This window comes from Panulirus ornatus, chromosome 29 (genome assembly GCF_036320965.1).
Source record: "Panulirus ornatus isolate Po-2019 chromosome 29, ASM3632096v1, whole genome shotgun sequence".
In the NCBI taxonomy this organism is placed as follows: domain Eukaryota; kingdom Metazoa; phylum Arthropoda; class Malacostraca; order Decapoda; family Palinuridae; genus Panulirus; species Panulirus ornatus.
Window position 1 is genome coordinate 14873239 of NC_092252.1, and position 22228 is coordinate 14895466.

The 22228-nt window shown below is 39.4% G+C and overlaps 1 protein-coding gene across 1 annotated transcript in view; it reads left to right on the forward strand.

Moving 5' to 3' along the window:
• LOC139758201 (uncharacterized) overlaps positions 1-20758 on the forward strand; it is a 211808-nt gene extending 191050 nt beyond the window's left edge. The window contains exons 6-11 of the mRNA XM_071679443.1: positions 4389-4451; positions 6935-7041; positions 9073-9334; positions 10301-10459; positions 11202-11304; positions 13585-20758. Coding sequence (XP_071535544.1) covers positions 4389-4451; positions 6935-7041; positions 9073-9334; positions 10301-10459; positions 11202-11304; positions 13585-13715 — 825 coding nt within the window. The 3' untranslated portion in view covers positions 13716-20758. The remainder of the gene's footprint in view (positions 1-4388; positions 4452-6934; positions 7042-9072; positions 9335-10300; positions 10460-11201; positions 11305-13584) is intronic.
• Positions 20759-22228: the final 1470 nt, after the last annotated feature.

The window sequence follows — 22228 nt, forward strand, 5'->3', positions numbered from 1 at the left end:
AGGCTACGTCTTGCCTGGCCTGTCGCCAGTGTCCCATCTGAGGAGACGAACTGTCTGTTGGTAAATAATAGAATCGCGTTTAAGTACCTGGTTAAGAAAATGTTCCAATCAATTTATAGCGGACTTTGTGCCTCAAGAGGCACAAAGAACCAGTGGCAGCGGTGGATCGTAGTGGAGCGTGGGTTGTGGTACTGAGGGTAGGTTGTGGTGGTGGGGGCAGGTTGTGGTGATGGCAGGCTTTGATGGTGAAGCCGCCTTGTGGTTGGGAGGGCTGGTTGTAGGACGGTGGGGTAGATTGTGATAGACAGGACAGTATGGGATGGAGAGGTCAGGTTGTGGTGGAGAAGGCAAGTTGTGGTGGAGAGGGCAGGGTGTGATGGAGGGGACAGTTTGTGGTGGGAGATGTCAGGTGTGTGGCGTGGGTGGGGCTGCTGCAGCAGGTCAGGGAACTCAAGGATGATTAACTGGACATCAAGAACATGGCTAGGCAGAGTTACGGCTGCCATTATGCTGGGGGTGGATCATGGTGTTTCGCTGTGACGTCACATCCCTGAAAAAAATCACACAGCGTTTGTACTGTGACGTCACATCCTGTACCTCGTAGTGCGTGACGTCACATCCTTAGCGTGAACCGTCGTACACCTGTGAATTGAAGATTCGACCACGTCGTGTCCACCCACAGCTTGTGGTGCAGTGAGGCGATGTCAAGGCATTTGAATGACATCACTGTGGCACAAGGACTTCATGGCCTCAGATGCTGTAAACAGGGCGTAACCTGACCCCGGCAGACGTATGTAAACATCGTTGAACCAGACGCAAACATGTAAACGTCGCGTGACGTTAGCAGAACACCACTCCGTTGTACTTGTGTGGGGTCTTGCCTCCCTAGCCCTGCTCCTACTTGTGATGTACCCTGGCCGTGCATCCGCCCTCTTCAGGTATGATTTTTCTTGAGTACGGTAGTGCGGTCGTTGAACACGACGGCACGATCGTTGAACACGACGGTACGAACCTTGAACACGACGGTACGGTCGTTGAACTCGACGGTACGAACCTAGCAGACGACGTGCGATCGTTGAACACTAAGGTACAAACCGTAAAACACGACGGTACGATCCTTAAAACACGATGGTGCGATCGTTGAACACGACGTTTTTGACCGACCCTTAGGGCCAGGCTACATCATAGCCCGGGGTTGTACCGTCATACTCAAGGATCGTACCGTCCAGCACAATACAGTACCGTCGTGTACGAGTGTCGCACCGTGACATCAGCGACCAGCACATGAATGTAAGAACATGGTGCTTAGCTCAACAGATTCCCAGTTTTCTCTCCCCACCTCCGACATGCCCACTGATAGTAGTCATTTTATCGATCTCAATAAATATTTTCTCTAGTTTCCGTTGACGTCTGGGGCCTGTCAGGTGGTGGAGGCGAAGCCACCATCAACATCGTGTATCAGTAGGACGCGCCAAGGAGGATTACTCAAGAAACTTTCAATATTTGTTCACAGAAAGACGAGTGCGGGCGTAATACAGCTGTGTTTTGTTTGATTAACTTCTTACAAGGCAGCCCTCTGCCCGGGTGACTCACAGATTGCCTTGAGAGCCCAACTTTTACTGGCGGAGAGTCGGGCCAATCAAGAGAGCGCTTTGATCGGACGGAAACAAATTTGTTGGCCATTCAAGAAGCAAGATGGAGACACTCGCTTGCTGTGCGTCTGTCCGGTCAACATGCGACGTATTGGTGCATCGGGGTCCGTACATGGCTCGCATTAAAGATGTAACTGTAAAGTTACCGATAATGAAGCAAGGCGAAACGACGGCAGTGTTACAAGAAGTCGTCTGTCTCATATTATTGTGTCGTGTCCTTCGCTCTCCCAAATAACTTGCAGTAGATCCGTCTTAAATCTGTGAACTCCCCACCAGACCCTCCTGTTAACAGTCCAGGAAAAAATACCCACTGCTGTTTCTCCAGACACTAGGACCTGGGGTTATAACAGTGACATTGAATGTTTGCCTTCATTTCGTAGTACAGTTAGGGTGTCTGACCTTGCAAGTTTTCTAAAAATTATATGATACGTACTAGAGGGACGGTTAGGTTAGGTCCCTACAGTGTCATCTGCTCTACTCTCTCTCTCTCTCTTTCATTGTTACCAACAGTGATCGTATTCTTTTTCAGAGCAACAAAACTTTAGAGCTTAATATCCATTCTTCGAGGTTGGAATTAGTCTTAATATGAGGAAAACTATATGGTCTTAATTCCGGAGCGAATGGTTCCGACTCTAATGGCTGGGAGAAGAAAAGGCGCTTATTGAGGATTAGGGTAAAGTGAGTTCCAGCAGTTTTTGGAAACTGGAATGAGTGTGTCCCGAGGATGGAGCCTGAACGGAAGTAGAGGGTATTATCCGGTGTGACAACATTTGTATTGTTACGTTGACTTTTTCGTGTTCTTTTCCACGGGAGTTGGGGAAAAGAACTATGCAGTCGTGTGCTTAGATATTCTTGCGTCTTCACGTAGACTGTTGAACAAGACGATTGTCAGTCCAGTTTGCCACATCAGCTGTTGTTACCTGTTTGAGAGGTGGCCGGAGGTAAGCAGACGGGTAATGATTGGAGTTAAGCGGGGCGGATTGATCGGAGATGGGAACTCTTTGAGAAAAACAAGACCCCTCTGTGTCATGTTTGTGCTCGTTGTCGTCGCACAAAGTGACGGAGCCCCCTCGGGACACATTTCGAGCTCCGACTCCGTGTGTGTGTGTGTGTGCCCTCTAGCGTGAGACGCAAGGAGAGTCATTGGTTGTCAATCCTTGGGACACTCCTCCTAGCCTAAAAGTGGGCTCCGTCTCTTAGGTGACTGACTCCTATGCTCTCAGCCTATGAGTCTATGAAGAGATTATTTCCGGAAATAGTCTTTGGTAAATGTATCCTCGATCACGACGATACAACCCTTGGGTATATGATGAGGCGACCCATTAGGATCAAGTCACGCCATCATATACAAGAGTCGTGTGTTTTAAGCGAGTGTTCCACATTGTTTTTGCAGTGGCAGACATGGCATGGGCCAAGCACACCCCATTCATGACCATCTGGGATGAAAGGTTGAATAGGTGTAAGAAAATAAATGCATCACGGCTTAAACTGAGCTCCTCCAGTTAATGTAGATAGGTATATTTGATCTCGGTGGCAACAGTAGTTTACGTCTTCCTCGGAGAGACAGGTGGAGGCTCGGTTGCCTTACACGCTTCTGCCTCCCTTCCAGGAAATACCGGGCCACAGTGCTAGCTAGTGACCAGCTATCGTCATAGTTTCTGATAATGTTCTCCAAGTACTAATGTAGCTTCAGGAGTTGGTACAATGTCAGGTAGTGATGTGGTACGGATCCCTGCTCCGGTTAGAGTTGTCTCTGTAGCAGACACATAATAAGGTTCGGACAAAGTTGGAGGAACTGATGTAACTCCAGGTACTAACACAGTTCTAGGAACTGATGTAGTTTCAGTTACTGACACAGCTCTAGGCACTTTTGCAGTTCCAGATGCTTACACAGTTCCATTAACTGATTTACTTGCAGATACCAACACAGTTCCGGGTATTGACACAATTTTAGACAGTTTTGCTCCTCCAGCAGGTATTCTACAGTACTCCCTTCATTAAGTACCACAAGGTATGAGTACGGCTTTAATCTTGAGTGTTTTTTTAGGTGGTCTGTTCTGACAACTTCAAGTTATGAATGGCTGACAACCCGTTACAAAAGTTTGAGGTATAATTAGTTCATTTTGGTGAAGGAACACAGCGCATTACACATTTGGTTGCAAGTATAAACATGTTTAGTTTCAGATGTTATTATAGGTAATTTCTAAGCATTAATAGTAGTGTCCCAATAAAAAGATAAAAGTGTGGCCATCAGCATAGCTCCAGGTATACTGAAGGCCACACACACACACACATACACACACACACACATATATATATATATATATATATATATATATATATATATATATATATATATATATATATATATATATATATATGACATGGTTTGAGCATATGGAGAGAATGAGTGAGGAAAGATTGACAAAGAGGATATACATGTCAGAGGTGGACGGAAGAAGGAGGAGCGGGATACCAAATTGGAGGTGGAAGGATGGAGTGAAAAAGATATGAGCGAGGGTGAGATGCGTGCAAGGAATAGAGCGAATTGGAACGATGTGGTCAACGTGCTGTCGATGGACTGTGAAACGTCTGGGGTAAACCATGGAGAGGTCTTTGGGGCCTGGATGTGGATTGGGAGCTGTGGTTTCGGTGCATTACACATGACAGCTAGAGACTGAGTGTGAACGAATGTGGCCTTTTTTTGTCTGTTTTCCTGGCGCTTCCTCGCTGAAGTGGGGGGTGGAGACGCTAATTCCTGTGTGGTGTGGTAGTGACAGGATGGATGAAGGCAAGCAAGTATGAATATGTACTTGTGTTTGTATATATATATATATATATATATATATATATATATATATATATATATATATATATATATATATATAATGTGTGTGTGTGTGTGTGTGTGCATGGGCGTTTATATGTATATGAGTGGATGGGCCATTCTTCGTCTGTTTCCTGTCGCTAGGTCGCTGACGCGGGAAACAGCAGTTAAGCAAAATAAAAATACTGAGTAGGAAGAGAGGAAAGTGATTGGTTCCCAGTGAATGTTGGTTAGTGACAGGGGTGCGTGATGTCTCCATGGTTGTTTAATTCGTTTATGGAAGGAGTTGTTAGGGAGGTGAATGCAAGAGTTTTGGAGAAAGGGGCAAATATGCAGTCTGTTGTGGATGAGAGGGCTTGGGAAGTGAATCAGTTGTTGTTCGCTGATGATACAGTGCTGGTGGCTGATTCGGGTGAGAAACTGCAAAAGCTGTAGACTGAGTTTGGTAAAGTGTGTGAAAGAAGAAAGCTGAGAGTAAATGTTATTAGGTCCAGTAGGGTTGAGGGACAAGTCAATTGGGAGGTAAGTTTGAATGAAGAAAAACTGGGGGAAGTGAAGTGAGTTAGATATTTGGGAGTGGATTTAGCAGCGGATGGAACCATGGAAGCGGAAGAGAATCACAGGGTGGGGTAGGAGGCGAAGGTTCTGTTTGTGTTGAAGAATGTGTGGAAGGTGAGAACGCTATCTCGGAGAGCAAAAATGGGTATGTTTGAAAGAATAGTGGTTCCAACAATGATATATGGTTGCGAGGGGTGGGCTATAGATAGAGTTGTGCGGTGGAGGGTGGATGTGCTGGAAATGAGATGTTTGAGGACAATATGTGGTGTGAGGTGGTTTGATCAAGTAAGTAATGAAAGGGTAAGAGAGATGTATAGTAATAAAAAGTGTGGTTGAGAGAGCAGAAGAGGGTGTTTTGAAATTGTTTGGTCACATGGAGAGAATGAGTGAGGAAAGATTGACAAAGAGGATATATGTGTCAGAGGTGGAGGGAATGAGAAGTGGGAGACCAAATTGGAGGTGGAAAGATGGATTGAAAAAGATTCTGAGTGATCAGGGCCTGAACATGTAGGAAGGTGAAAGGCTTGCAAGGAATAGAGTGAATTGGAACGATGTGGTTTACCGGGGTCGACGTGCTGTCAGTGGAATGAACCAGGGCATGTGAAGAGTTTGGGGTAAACCATGAAACGTTCTGTGGGGCCTGGATGTGGAAAGGGAGCTGTGGTTTCGGTGCATTATACATGACAGCCAGAGACTGAGTGTGAACGAATGTGTCCTTTGTTTCTTCCTAGCGCTACATCGCGCACATGCGAGGGGAGGTGGTTGTCAGTTCATGTGTGGCGGGGTAGCGACGTGAGTGAATAAGGGCAGACTATGACTTATGTACTTGTATATATATGTATATGTCTGTGTGTGTATATATATGTACACGTTGAGATGTATAGGTATGTATATGTGCGTGTGTGGACATGTATGCATATACATGTGTATGTGGGTGGGTTGGGCCATTCTTTCGTCTGTTTCCTTGTGCTACCTTGCTAACGTGGTAATAAAAAGAGTGTGGTTGAGAGAGCAGAAGAGGGTGTTTTGAAATGGTTTGGTCACATGGAGAGAATGAGTGAGGAAAGATTGATCAAGAGAATATATGTGTCAGAGGTGGAGGGAACAAGGAGAAGTGGGAGACCAAATTGGAGGTGGAAAGATGGAGTGAAAAAGATTTTGAGTGATCGGGGCCTGAACATGCAGGAGGATGAAAGGCGTGCAAGGAATAGAGTGAATTGGAACGATGTGGTATACTGGGGTTGATGTGCTGTCAATGGATTGAACCAGGGTATGTGAAGCGTCTGGGGTAAACCATGGAAAGTTCTGTGGGGCCTGGATGTGGAAAGGGAGCTGTGGTTTCGGTGCGTTATTACATGACAGCTAGAGACTGAGTGTGAACGAATGTGGCCTTTGTTGTCTTTTCCTAGCGCTACCTCGCACACATGAGGGGGAGGGGGTTGTTATTCCATGTGTGGCAAAGTGGTGATGGGAATGAATATAGGCAGACAGTATGAATTATGTACATGTGTATATATGTATATGTTTGTGTGTGTATATATATGTATACGTTGAGATGTATAGGTATGTATATTTGCGTGTGTGGACGTGTATGTATATACATGTGTATGTGGGTGGGTTGGGCCATTCTTTCGTCTGTTTCCTTGTGCTACCTCGCTAATCGTGGGAGATAGCGACAAAGCAAAATAAAATAAATAAAAATAATAATATATATATAAATTTATAATATTTTTACGTAAATATCATGGTCATGCTGAAATCACTGAATAATCAACAGAATCCTACGGATTCCACAAAGTCTTACAAGTTAACATGGCTCTCAACACCTGGTACAGTGCCTTGTGTGGCCGTCAGTAGCACAGTTTCAAACCCTTCAAATGAAATATAATTCTTTCAGGACCAGATCGGGGAGGTGCTGGACGCTATGTTTGAAAGACGGGTGACGGAAGGCGAGAACGTCATCAAACAGGGTGACGATGGTGACAACTTCTATGTTATAGAGTCGTAAGTGGAATCCCCTCTTGCAGATTCTGTTAGGTACATTTTTTGCTTGGTAAACCTCCAAAAGTAGTTCATGTGGTACATTTGTGAGTAATATTCCTTTTCGTAAGAGTTGGGATTAGGTAGAAATTTCTATGGTCGAGTCATTAGCAAGGTGGACTTCATGAATTAAAAGCATGATGAACTAGCCTTGTTCAGGAGGTCATTATGAAGAAATTTCTCGTGTCAAATTAATTGTAATTAGTTTTCAGTTGTTATTTATAAGTAGTATTTGTTGAGTCATATGTAGAGTTTTGGTTACTTCATTCATCACTGAGTATAGCCTAATGTAGTTATCAGAAGGTAATCACGGTAGTAGTATGAGATGGAGTAGTGAATGAGGTGGCAAAGATTGAAGGTGAAACTACTGTCTAGTGGATCTGGAGAGTATGGAAGTGTGGGAATTATTGCAGGTCCAATAATTGGATGCTCAGTAAGTGCTCCGCTGTATAATGGTAATGTGAGTTAAAGTGATAATGAGAATTGTAGGGGACTAGGTTTCCTTACCTAAGTGAGCAAAATGTATTGTAGGAGAATGTACTAAAACGATTTGTTAACTTCTTGTAAGTAAAAAGTAAGGTGGATTTTTAGGTGTAGACTGTATATTTGCTTTTAAACAAGTTGCAGAGAAAGTTTTATGAAAAAAGAAGTATATAGGCATTAATGGTTACATATAATAGTGAATATATGATCTAGTAAATGAGAAAGCTCAAATACTAAGAGTTTTCATAATAAATGTGCATATGAGAGAGTAAATAGTAGTGGTATGAGTGAGAAGTCTTCTTGGAATTTGGGAGTATTTTAAGGTTGTGCGATGTCATAGTGGTTGTTGAATGTTTTTATATTTGGAGTGTTACGTGTAATGAGAGCATGGTGATGGTGATAACAGTTCTTTGCTGAATCATTGTGAAACTAGATAGTAGTTATGACAGTTGTATGCAGATGGTGCTGTACTGTTTGGTAATCATGAGAAGGATAGACTGATGGGCTCCTTAAGTGATCTTACATCAAAGAAGGATGCTGAAATTAAGTATACTGTATCAGGGAAGCAAGACTACTTTTTTAGAAGTGATAATGTAACCATTTTCATGTCAGTTCTCATGGTGAAGGACTGAAAGCTAAGAATGATACTAGGTATTTGAGATAAATGCTCAGTAAGATTGGTAGCTGGAGAAAAATTGGAGGTACACTGAAACCTCTGATGAATGGAAAAATTTTAATCACGTACTGCAAGAAGCTTGTATGGTGTATGCTGCTTTTTCAAACTCTGATGGTTGAACATGGAACACAACTTTATATGTCAAGTTAGGTAAAAAAAAAACAATCTGTGGCATATGGAGTAAAGTCTTTTGTGTTGGTACGGTCATGTAAAACAGATTATATTAGTACATCTTATGGTGAAAGGAGTTTTAGACTACAGAGATGGATAGATGCACTAAGAGAATCAAATAAGGATAAAGGTACTTAAGGTGAAAATTCGATGGGATTAAATTCACTGGAAGTGTTTTTGTGTATTAGAGGGATATAAATGGAACCCTGATATTTTTAAAAACTTGTTCCTCCAACTTTATGTATTTTTTTTTTTTTTTACTGTTCGATATCTTGTTATTTGTGTGTTGTTTGTAAATAGTTGAAGGATTTCTCTTCTTAGGGTTGTAAATTTAACATGGTTGCCACCAAAGGTAGTCTTGAAATATTAATATACCATTATGGATTGCCTTCAGTAAAGGCTCATCTCTTCTACAAAGGAAATGGTTTCACAAACCCATTTTCAATATAGTGGTGTTTTAGTAAGGAATCTCACCATTAGTTACGTAAATTTTTAACAGGAAGAAGTACCTAGTGAATTACAGTGCTATCTTTTTTGGTAGCTATCACTCTACAGGGATTGAAAACTTCTAACATAACCAGTAGGAAGATGATATAACTTTAACATTTAGTAACAGTAGGTAGATTTGAGTATGATGGTACCTTAGTGAGGACTCTCTCTACCAGGGGCGTTTACAACATCTATGTAAAAGGTGACAGTGATGCTGAACCTCGCCTTGTTGGCAAATATGACAACTCTGGCAGCTTTGGTGAACTGGCCCTCATGTACAACTTGCCAAGGGCTGCCACCATTCGGGCTGTGACATCTGGGGCACTGTGGGCCATGGACCGACAGACCTTCCGAAGGATATTACTCAAGTCAGCTTGCAGGAAGAGAAAGATGTACGAATCTCTGTTGGAAAGCGTCCCTATGTTGAAAACATTAGAGGTAAGTGAGAGCTCTTAGTATAAAAATATGAAATACTGTTTAAAGATTTTAAGAATTATCTCCTTTTAGAAACTGGTTACAGTGATATGGCAACAGTCATTTGTGACAGTATTGTGATACTGAGAATATGACCAAATCACATATATATCTTAGAATGTTACATGCGTTAAGAATATTATGTAATTGCTATATCATGGAACAGGCTGCTTTGTATAACTCTTAAATTATAGGAAATAAAGAAAAAGTGTTGGTGAAAAAAGTGTATTACCATTCATGGGATTGGAGTGAAAATAAAATCCATCAAGATCAAACTTTACACATTTAATCTAACTCTTTTGCCAAAATACTTAACAATAAACTTACTAATAATGTCCTGATGATTTTGTGGTAGGAGGTAGCTCATAGGCAGCCAGTGACCGGGGAAGTATATTACCAGTATTACTTGCTTGGGTATCTGGCTGCAGATTAAGCACTGTCAACTTCTTTGTTTCTTTCACATGCAGATTTCTGTAATTAATAATTTCCTGTTAGTTAAGTTAGTTAATAGTCACACATAGGTCTTCTTTCACTCGCTCCCATCCTCCTTATCTTGCACTTACTTGGATTGAGCCTCATGATCCACTCGTCTAACTAACTTTGGTGTTTGTTCAAGTCTCCCTGTAAGCTAAAGCAATCACCATGAGTTTTACATGCCTCAGACCTTTTTTTTTTTTCTCAATTTTTGCTGTCCACAATTACTACTACTTTATTTTGTTTCTGTGGAATTATTTCATTACCTCTTCTGACTCTCTCTTTTTACCTGTCATGATTTCTCTCTGGTTTCTCTTTATCACAAAGAACTTTGTGCCATTTGTTGATGTTTATTGACACATATATGTATTTCCTGATCAGTTGTATGGATGCCTTGCCATGCAATGCTTTCAAAGAGAAATATGAGTTGAACAACGTACAAAATGCTTTCCACAGAAATATGAGCGGATGAACCTAGCAGATGCATTAGTACCAAGGGTGTATGCTCCTGGAGAACGAATTATCATGCAAGGAGACAGTGCTGATGGCATGTTCTTCCTAGAGGATGGGACAGTCCGGATCACCATGACTAAAGAAAATAATGAGGAGACAGAGGCAAGTTTTTTAATGAAAATTTACTCAATGTGTATACATCATAACTTTTTTTAACCACACTGTTCAGAGCCAAAAATGATAACACATGATAACAATGACATTCTAATTGTTTTAATGAAAGCATGGTTTAAGGAACTGGAGTATATATTTCAGTTCTCTTGATTATTTATGTAGTGGAAAACAATTTTCATGGAGGTGGTAGTATGGTAAGAACATTAGAATATAAAGTTCAAATTCTTAGGTTTTCGTGTTCTCCTCTTACCTGAGATATGCTCCAAGTTCATGCAATAGTAAATTGATACCAGGTCCAAGTGACGGGAATTAAGGCAGTCAGATGGTTTGTCAGCCATATTACTCTGTATCATTAGCCACAGTAATGGTATGTTATAATCAGGCAAGCCCAGTGCTAAGAATATTAAAAGAGAATACTTATATTTAATATCATTTGTATTCACTGGAGGCAGTCTGGCTTTTCCTCTCTGTCTTTCATAGCACTTACAGTATTTAGAGCTGGATGGCTTATGCAGATTTTTGTCCAGATATGCCAGTAATAAACCATATCTACACCTTTAATTGTAAAAAACTCAAGAGGAATGATTGAAACATTTGATGAATTTTGTACGGAAACATTTGGGTTCTGAATAAATAATGTTATTAATGTTATGAAGATTTACGAGATATTCTGCATTTTTTGCAAATGACATTCAGATGAGATGACATTATGAACATTGGTGCTCTTCAGATCAGCCGGGTGTCCGTAGGTGGTTACTTCGGAGAACTGGCCCTAGTCACAAAGAAACCACGAGCAGCCTCAGTATATGCTGTTGGGAAAGCAAAATTGGCATGTAAGTATACAGGGTATATTTCATGAAATAAATATTTTATAAATGTTCTATGTTTTTTAACTTTATTCTTTTAGCACTATTTTTTCTTTCTGAAATTTCAGTGTATTCTGCCTGAGATGTGTAACTTATGGTTTACCACTTTCATCACGCATGTTTATTCAAAGCATTCAGGAACATTCAGGAGGGTAAGAAGCATGCATGACATAGAATGAATTGGAAAGTTGTGAAATACACTGGGTGATGTGCTGTTAGTGGCTGAACCAGGGCATATGGAATGGACAGAGGAAACCTCAGAATGATCTGTGGGGCCTCTGGTGTTTTGTATATGATCGTGGGAGGTGAGTGACATGTTGATTGCCGATGACATGGTGCTTGTAGCAGATATGAGTGAGAAACTTCTGAAGTTTGCTTTGAGTTTAAGAAAGCATGTGAAAGGAGAAAGGTAACAGTGGATTTGAGTAAAAGCAAGGTTATTAGGTTTAGCAGTGGAGAGAGACAGGTGGGTTGGGGTGTGAGTTTGAATTGAGAAAACTTGGAGGAATTGCTGTTGTACATACCTGCCACCAGCTGGTGAATCATAGTGTGGGAAAAGGTCTTAGGAACATTGATGAGTGCGTAGACAGACAGATCACTCTCTGGTTGGAAGATGGGTACATCTGAATGTAAAGTTGCCCTGATGAGTGTTTTAAAATATGAGATGCGGGCTCTAGATGAGAATGTACAGAGTTGGATAAATATGTTGAAAATAAACTGTATGAGGACATAATGTGGTGGTAGGAGGGTTGATTTTGTAGGAAATGATAGTGTATCTACCTATGACTCAAGGGAGAGGTGTAGTAATGAGAAGAGAATGGTTGAGAGAGCTGAAGATGGTGTGCTTAAATGGTTTGGACTTATGGAGAACATGAGTGAGGAGCGAATGACAAAGAGGGTATGTGTCAGAAGTGGGGGGGACAAGAACAAAGGGGAAACAGATTGGAGAAGCAGTGAAAAAGGTTTTAAGTTCCTGGGGCATGTGAAGTGTAGGAGGGTGTAAGGGTGTGCATGAGATAAAGTGAATTGGAGCAGTGTGTTGTCAGTGGACTGAACCAAGGCATATGAAGCAATTAGGGGAAACCACTGAAAGGTCTGTGGGGCCTGGTTGTGGATAGGGGGCTGTAGTTTTGGTGCTTTAAAAGTTATAGCTAGGGAATGTATATATATATGTATACATGCAGGAGGGTGAAAGGCGTGCAAGGAATAGAGTGAATTGGAACGATGTGGTATACCATGGTCAACGTGCTGTCAATGGATTGAACCAGGGCATGTGAAGCGTCTGGGGTAAACCGTGGAATGTTCTGTGGGGCCTGGATGTGCAAAGGGAGCTGTGGTTTCGGTGCATTATACATTACAGCTAGAGACTGAGTGTGAACAAATGTGGCCTTTGTTGTCTTTTCCTAGCTCTACTTTGCACACATGTGGGGGGGAGTGGGCTGTCATTTCATGTGTGGTGGGGTGGCGGTGGGAATGAATAAGGGCAGACAGCATGAATTATGTACATGTGTATATATGTCTGTGTGTGTATATATATATGTATACGTTGAGATATATAGGTATGTATATGTGCGCGTGTGGATGTGTATGTACATACATGTGTATGTGGGTGGGTTGGGCCATTCTTTCATCTGTTTCCTTGCGCTACCTCGCTAACGTGGGAGACAGCGACAAAGTATAATAAATAAAAATATATAATATTTTTTTGTTTCCCTTACTAGCAGGGTTATGCCAGGAACAGATGAAGAAATGGCCTTATTTGCTCATATAACACTAACTGTCATGTGTAATGCACCAAAAGCACCTTCCCTAAATCTACAACCAGGCCCCACAAACTTTTCCAAAGCAGGAGTTATACAACACAGTTCCCTAATTTTACTTTACATTTGCATGGGTAGTTACAAAATAGCTTAATTCTAGAGCATCCCTGTTTTTGTTACCATTGTATTGGGTGTCTCAGGACACGTGCATATGCAAAATTTACTTTCGTGTTACCTGTTCGTCAAATAGCACATCATGAACTTGTACACCAATATCTGTGAGTATAATCATGGGGATGGGTATGCAAATTCATAAACATACAGTTTGAATATTTGTAGGCCTGAAGGTAGAGAGAATTCTGTTTTTGAGTTTCAACTGTTTGACACCTGGCTTGGTCCTTGTATCTTAGTTTAATAAAAGAATTAACTTTCTTTAGCTGAAAATCAGCAAGCCTGTATTATTAATTGAACATTCTTGATATTTCAGTTTTAGATGTTGAAGCTTTTGAGCGTCTGCTTGGGCCATGTATGGATTTAATGAAGCGGAACATTGAAGACTATGAGAATGAACTTCTCAGGATCTTTGGCTCCAAGGCTAACATCTCAGACATCCGATGAAGTAGCATACAAAATTCTTAGTTTGTCAGTCACCAACTTTTTGCGTTTTAAGTCATGGGTGTTGGAGGACCTGGTGTTTGTGCTTCAGCCATCATTCAGAAGACAGTGTTGATCAAGAGATGATGGAGATGATCATACTGATTACGATGAAAAAGATGATTGTTGTAACTACGTAGCTCCTGTTAGCTTTGGGATTCCTTAGTGTCCATGCCTCTGGCTGAGCTGGCATGGTGACTGGGGTTGTCTGTGTCTTCTCCATGTCTGCCAAGGGCTGCTTATTAGTAATAAAACTGAATACAAATATTATACTTATTTAGAAACTTTTGGTAGTTTTGATTGATGATTGTGGTGATTAATCATATCTATAGATTTTAATTTAAGTAAAAACCATTGAAACAAGTATTGATTCCAATAAAGCTTTGTTGTTTCAAGAATTGTTGTTTTTGCTATTCAAAATGTAATTGTCATACTCTGTTACCCAAGAGAAAAAGTCAGTTTTTGCAATGAAACACCTAATTTATGCCATGGAACAGACCAGTTAAAGATATAGATCAAAACTGCATCAGAGAAACCTATGTATATTGCAGTGAGCTTTCTTTGGTGCAAGTTTCAGTAACTTAGTAAGGATGTTCCAACTACATGGAGTTGCTTCACTTGATAAACTTGACTTCTCCACTTGGACATGAAGTCTGTATTCTTAGCTGAAAGTACCATCATTCTTCTTTGTATACATTATTGTCTTTTTGTCTAGTGTATAAACTTTATTCATACTTTAATTTAATTAATGTCAAAAATTTGATAGACTAGGACAATTTTTAGGTAATATTTTGCCCTTCGCAAGGTGCTACACTTATGAATATACAATACAGTATATCAAAACTTCTGTATGGCCTGTCACAGACTTTTTAATAACAACTTACTGTCATATTTTTCATAGGGGCCAAGAAACAAAAGTATTGTACTCTAACTGCTGTACCATATAGTTCATCTTTGGTCATTCTTAGTTTTCAGATATGAACAAAAGAAACCATTAATTAATTTTTATGGTTCAAGTGTATTAACTGTTGAGAAAAATGTTTTCATTCATTATTTCTCAGGATTACATATTATTTTCTGAGCATTTTTAATACCCTGCATCTTAGTCTGTAGGCTGTTAAATGTACCCCAGTAAAGTGGTAGAATTGTCAGTGTAAAAGGTCCCAATTTTGAAAGTCAATCTTGCATTCATCTTAGTTAGTTAGGCTACCAAAATGCTCACATATATGATTCAGGCAATCATATGGTGCAAGTACACCAAATAGGAGCATCCTTTTTAAAAATGTGCTGCTGACTTGATTTCTGGAATCGAGCTTGCTTAAGTCGCATATAGTATATTACCCAGTATCTCCATTATGCACTATTGCTGTTTTTGATTAACTTACGAAAAAGGCCACTGCATATTAATTTTCTTTTGCTTTTATTAATTTCCATCACCAGTTGCACATTTAGGGAATAAAAAGAAGCCAGAGGATCTCGTGTTGAAATTACTCGTGAATGACAAAGACAATTTAATGTACATCTGTTTTTCATGTGCTCAAAACATTTGCCCTATAAGTTTTATGCAATGAAATTTTAAAGGCACAGATAATAGATGAATTACAGGTCAACCAGGAACTACGTTGATTCAGGTCAAATAGATGGGCTAAGGTCAACCAAGCAGATCAGTGTTACTGAAATAAGCTACAATTCACCACTTGGACTAAGGTCAACCTGACTGGCTGATAAACTATATGGGTTACTTTATATAAGCAAATAGATATGGTCTTCTGGGTGGCTTGAAGGTAGAATGACAGAATAATTAAGGGCAGAGTATCGTAGAAGAAGGAAGTATAAAAGAATTAGGAATAACATTCACTGCATTTGTGATTAGAGTTTATAGCAGCTAGTTAGGGAGGTTTATCTTTCTATATCAAATATGCCTTTTCCTGTTGTAGGGAAGTGCACAGCATAAAGTCTGACTAGGTATAAAATTATGTGAAGTATGCAACTAAGATACATAGCAGAATGAAAGGAGAAAATGTATTAGTGGGTGAAAGCCAAATCAAAAGTTGCTGCATAATGTAGCCACTATTGCATCATACTTTTCATCAATGAGAAAATTAGGACAGAATATTTGAGATGCTTCTCAGTTTAAGTACTCTTACACTTATAGACAAACGTTTACATGTACAGTATTAGGATTTGACGTTTCACAATATTTATATTTTGACTTTATCAATCCTTGAAAATTGGAATCTATACAAAGAAACTATTTCATTTTTTACATTCAAAATGTAATAAATATTTGATATGCAAAGTTCACCCCTGAAGATGCATATTATATTTTATGACTGCTTGAGAGTGTGCAAGCCTTTTTTTCGTAAAAATGTTATAGAACTCCTGAGCCCTCTTAAAGGTGAATAGAGGAAGTGAACTAATAGATGTTAACATTATCTACAGTATGAGAAATGAAAGTCATGTGTATCCATGGAGTGATTTGAAATATTGATTAATTTATATATGATTTCTGGGATTGCATAATTATAATTTTACACCACTGAAATCTAGTTAATGTATGAAATTGAAGTTAATTTGTGTAAAGATTGTTAGTTACTTAGGATACTGGCTAATAAATTTTGATCAAAGATGGACAAATTGCAGAAAGGATATGAAGTTATTTCCAATAAAGTTTTTAGTATCCTTATTAAAATTGATCAAAAGGAATCGTTCGACTTTTCATGAAATCTTAATATCCAGCATTTTTCCTTGATACATTTGTCAAAAGACAGTTATCTTGAACTAAAAGAATAGAGGGAAAAGTAACATAATTTTGTTGCTGTAAATTTGAAATTTTAAGCCAGTATGCCAGAGTCAACACTAGTTTAAGCTTAAAGAAATCTTAACAGCCTATTTGCATTGACAAAGTATTTTCTTTTACAAGAGTTTTATGTATTTGTTCATAGTGTATGGATATAAAAAAAAAAAAAAATTAAGAAAACCAGATCACTAAGCACCTTGGAGTTTGAAAGCATGCTCTTTTTGGTGACATAAGGAAAGAGTTGGCAAAGTTTATACGTGCTGCTGTCAACCAAGACTAATTCAGAAACCTCCCAAAATTGTTTTCAGTTGACAGAGTGGCACATACTCGCACTCAGGACATTGTTATTGTTTACAGGTGTATCTGGATAAAATGAGTTCCTGTTACATAATATTTGGATAATCACATGGTTTCCATATTCAACTGAAATTAATACTTTATTAATGACTTCACTTCCTCATCATCAAAAATGTTTTTATCTTGCCCATTAAAAGTCGGAGAGAATTATCCTTTTTCAAAATTTAGTTAAGAATATCTCTCTGATATTTTGTTGGGTAACGAAGGAATATAAGAGCCTATTATATTTTTTCACTACTTCTTCTACATAGCTATCAATACTATATATTAAAATATTTGTCTGAATGGCTTCTTTCACTGCCCCTTCAAAAAGTATATATATATATAGATTATGAAATTATAGTTCTTTTTCTATTGTTTTGCATCATGTAATAATCTAAGTCTCACATCAGAAAAGTTTATTGCAGTGGCATGGAAGGTATGAACCCCAAGTGGTTGCCTGAACATGATTTTCAGCATTACCACAGTGTAAAAGAAGTTAAGAAAGTGCACATACATTATAATTTTGTATCAGAAATATTTTACCAACAGTTGTTTAGATATTGAACCGAGAGTTTTATTTTCGCGGTAGTGGATGTATATGAGCATTCGGTCAAAAGAAGGAATGCTTGTGTGAGGAAGTGCAGATATGATTCGAAATTCACAAGTACATACAGTTACCAAGTTTTATATCAGTAATTTGTTTTGTTAAGCAAAGTGGTGACAGCTGTTGAAGCTCAAATGATTAAACTTCCAAAGTATATTACTGTTAGCATACTATTTACCCAGATACACAAAATTCATAATTTAAAATTCTGACCCAAGTGAGACAGTGCCAAGTTGATATGAATAGGATTCATTAAGCTCGTTATAGGTGTTAACGAAGGAATACATGGTAATAACAGCATCAATCTGCTGTATTCCACTAATCTGGATGTGTTCAACCACTTTTATGTTGTAGGGTAATATGAATGTAAGGATTACATGCACTTCTTAAGTTCTTTTCAGCCCAGATTTCAATTCTCCAGTACATGTCATGTTTCAGTCAGTTATCATCTCATGGCTTCATCTTTAACTGGTGACTTATGATTTACCACAGACATAACCAAACTGGTATCAGAGTGATAGTTTTTGATGTGATAAACTATCTTGTGATAATGACGAAGTATGAGGCATGGAAGGTGCACCAAATTAATACATATTTTTCAGCTGATTAATTAATTTCTCTTGATCTATATACTTCCATTACTCTAGTACATTTCCTCATGTAATAAAGTGATCTTAGAAGATCATAATACAATTATCACCACAAAACTACTTTCACCTTCTTTCATCCATGTTCAATTACTGGGTACTGTATTTGATTTTCATTGACTGGATCCTGACTGTATTGTAACTTTATATCAATGCTATATTGTGACTGTTGTGTTTGTATATTTTGTAAAAACACCCAGTGGTATGATGCTGCAGCAAATATAATGCACAAGTCTATGAAGTACAGAGTACAGTATCGGAAACTAATTTTCCAATTATCAGTACATCCTAATTTGACATTACTTATGTTCCTGATTGTGAATATTTCTTTTTATTCAATTTGTGGCAATTATGTATACCCTGGGGCAATGTTTCACATAAAACAATGTATAAAAAGGCAAAAAAATACTTTCTCACTGAAAAGCTTCAAATTACGACTGATTACTAAAAATTAGCAGTAACATTGACGATATCTATACAAGGTTGATTCATTATCATAATGCCAATTAGATGATATCTGTTAAGGGCACTTAAACATACAGTATAACTACTTACTTGGAAAAAGAAAAAACTGATTTTGTTAAAGTATAAAAAATATTTCTACACCTACCTGAATTTATATCACAAATGAAAAGTCACGTTTTACGAGGTATCATCAACAACCGATGAAACAGAGCAATCTCTAAAGAACCTCTCACTTCAGAGTCTATCCTCTCCATGTCTTGGGGTTGCATAAGCCCCCGGATGGAGATGGTCATGGGACTGTATGATATATATATATATATATATATATATATATATATATATATATATATATATATATATATATATATATATATATATATATATATATATATTCTGGATATCCTCCCCTCTCGTTTTTCTTTATTTTCCAAAAGAAGGAACAGAGAAGGGGGCCAAGTGAGGACATTCCCTCAAAGGCCCAGTCCTCTGTTCTTAACGCTACCTCGCTAACCCGGGAAATGGCGAATGGTATTAAAGAAAGTATATATATATATATATATATATATATATATATATATATATATATATATATATATATATATGTGTGTGTGTGTGTGTGTGTGTGTATTTTTTCATTATCTTTGTTGCTGTCTCCTGCTTTAGCGAGGTAGTGCAAGGAAACAGATTAAAGAATGGCCCAACCCACCCAAATGCACATGTATACACATACACGCATTTATGTATATACATGTGTATGTGGGTGGGTTGGGCCATTCTTTCGTCTGTTTCCTTATGCTACCTCGCAAATTTGGGATACAGCGACTAAGTATAATAAAAAATAATACATATTTATTTATTTATCATACTTGATCGCTGTTTCCTGTGTCAGTGAGGTGGCACCAGGAAACAGACGAAGAATGGCCCATCTACTCGTATACACATATGTATATACATAAACGCCCATACACTCACATATACATACCAACATATACAAATATAAATACATCTACATATGCATACACAGACATATACATAGGTACAAAAGTACATATTCATACTTGCTTGCCTTCATCCATTCCCACCACTACCCACACCGCAGGAAATGGCATCGCTACCCCCTGCTTCAGCAAGGTAGCACCAGAAAAACAGACAAAAAAAGCCCATATTCGTTCAAACTCAGTCTCTAGCTTTCATGTGAAATGCACAGAAACCACAGTTCCCTATCCACATCCAGGCCCCACAGACCTCTTCATGGTTTACCCCAGACAATTCACATACCCTGGTTCAGTCCACTGACAGAACATTGACCCCAGTATACCACATTGTTCCAATTCACCCTATTCCTTGCATGCCTCTAAGGCTCAGCCATCTGTTCAAAACACAACCTTGCTCATATGGGAAATCATGAACATGCATGAAAGAAATTAAAACACATGCATAGATATGAGTGTGTGTGTGTGTGCGGATCAAAGTGGGAGGGAAAAAGGAGAACTGGGAGACCAAGTTGGAGAGGGAAGGATGGAGTGAAAAAGATATCAAGTGATTGGGCCCTGAACATACAAGTGGGTGAAAGGCATGCATGGAATAGGGTTAATTGTAATGATGGGGTATACTGGGGTTGAAATAGTCAGTGGACTGAGCCAGGGCATGTGATGTGTCTGGGGTAAACCACAGAAAGGTCTGCGGGACCTGGTTGTGGACAGGGCATGTGATGCGTCTGGGGTAAACCACAGAAAGGTCTGTGGGACCTGTTGTGGACAGGTAGCTGAACTTTCAGTGTATTACACATGACATCTAGAGAATGGATGCAAGCTGATGCACTTTTGTTCCTGGCACCACCTTGCTAATTCAGAAGCTGTGGCTTTGGCGCATTACACATGACAATTAGAGACTGAGTGTGAATGAATGTGGCCTTTTTTTGTCCGTTTTCCTGGTGCTACCTCTCTGAAGCAGGGGGTAGCGATGCTGTTTCCTGTGGGAAAGGGTAGTGCCAGGAATGGATGAAGGCAAGCAAGTATGAATATGTACATGTATATATGTATATGTCTGTGTATGTATAGGTTGATATGTATGTCAGTGTATGGGCATTTATGTGTATATATATATATATATATATATATATATATATATTAATAAATAAATAAATATATATGTAAGGCATGTGTACGAGTAGGAAGAGAGGAAAGTGATTGGTTCTCAGTAAATGCCGGTTTGCAGCAGGGGTGTGTGATGTCTCCATGGTTGTTTAATTTGTTTATGGATGGGGTTGTTAGAGAGGTGAATGCAAGAGTTTTGAAGAGAGGGGCAAGTATGCAGTCTGTTGTGGATGAGAGAGCTTGGGAAGTGAGTCAATTGTTGTTCGCTGATGATACAGCATGGTGGCTGATTCGGGTGAGAAACTGCAGAAACTGGTGACTGAGTTTGGTAAAGTGTGTGAAAGATGAAAGCTGAGAGTAAATGTGAATAAGACCAAGGTTATTAGGTACAGTAGGGTTGAGGGACAAGTCAACTGGGAGGTACGTTTGAATGGAGAAAAACTGGAGGAAGTGAAGTGTTTTAGATATCTGGGAGTGGATTTGGCAGCAGATGGAACCATGGAAGCAGAAGTGAGTCTTAGGGTGGGGGAGGGGGTGAAAGTTCTGGGAGTGTTGAAAAATGTGTGGAAGGCGAGAACTTTATCTCGGAAAGCAAAAATGGGTGTTTGAAGGAATAGTGATTCTGATAATGTTATATGGTTGCGAGGCGTGGGCTATAGACAGAGTTGTGCAGAGGACAGTGGATGTGTTGGAAATGAGATGTTTGAGGACAATATGTGGTGTGAGGTGGTTTGATCAAGTAAGTAATGAAAGGGTAAGAGATGTGTGGCAATAAAAAGTGTGGTTGAGACAGCAGAAGAGGGAGTTTTGAAATGGTTTGGTCACATGGAGAGAATGAGTGAGGAAAGACTGACAAAGAGGATATATGTGTCAGAGTTGGAGGGAACGAGAAGTGGGAGACCAAATTGGAGGTGGAAAGATGGAGTGAAAAAGATTTTGAGTGAACGGGGCCCGAACATGCAGGAGGGTGAAAGGCATGCAAGGAATAGAGTGAACTGGAATGATGTGGTATACTGGGGTCAACGTGTTGTCAATGGATTGAACCAGGGCATGTGAAGCGTCTGGGGTAAACCATGGAAAGTTCTGTAGCGCCTGGATGTGGAAAGGGACCTGTGGTTTCAGTGCATTATTACATGACAGCTAGAGACTGAATGTGAACGAAAGTGGCCTTTGTTGTCTTTTCCTAGCACTACCACGCGCACATTTGGGGAGAGGGGTGGTTCTTTTCGTGTATGGCGGGGTGGCGATGGGAATGAATAAAGGCAGACAGTATGAATTATGTGCATGTGTATATATGTATATGTCTGTGTGTGTATATATATCTATACGTTGAGATGTATAGGTATGTATATTTGCATATGTGGATGTGTATGTATATACATGTGTATGTGGGTGGGTTGGGCCATTCTTTCGTCTGTTTCCTTGCGCTACCTCGCTAACACGGGAGACAGTGACAAAGCAAAATAAATAAATAAATATGTATATATATGTGTACGTTGAAAGGTATAGGTATGTATATGTGCGTG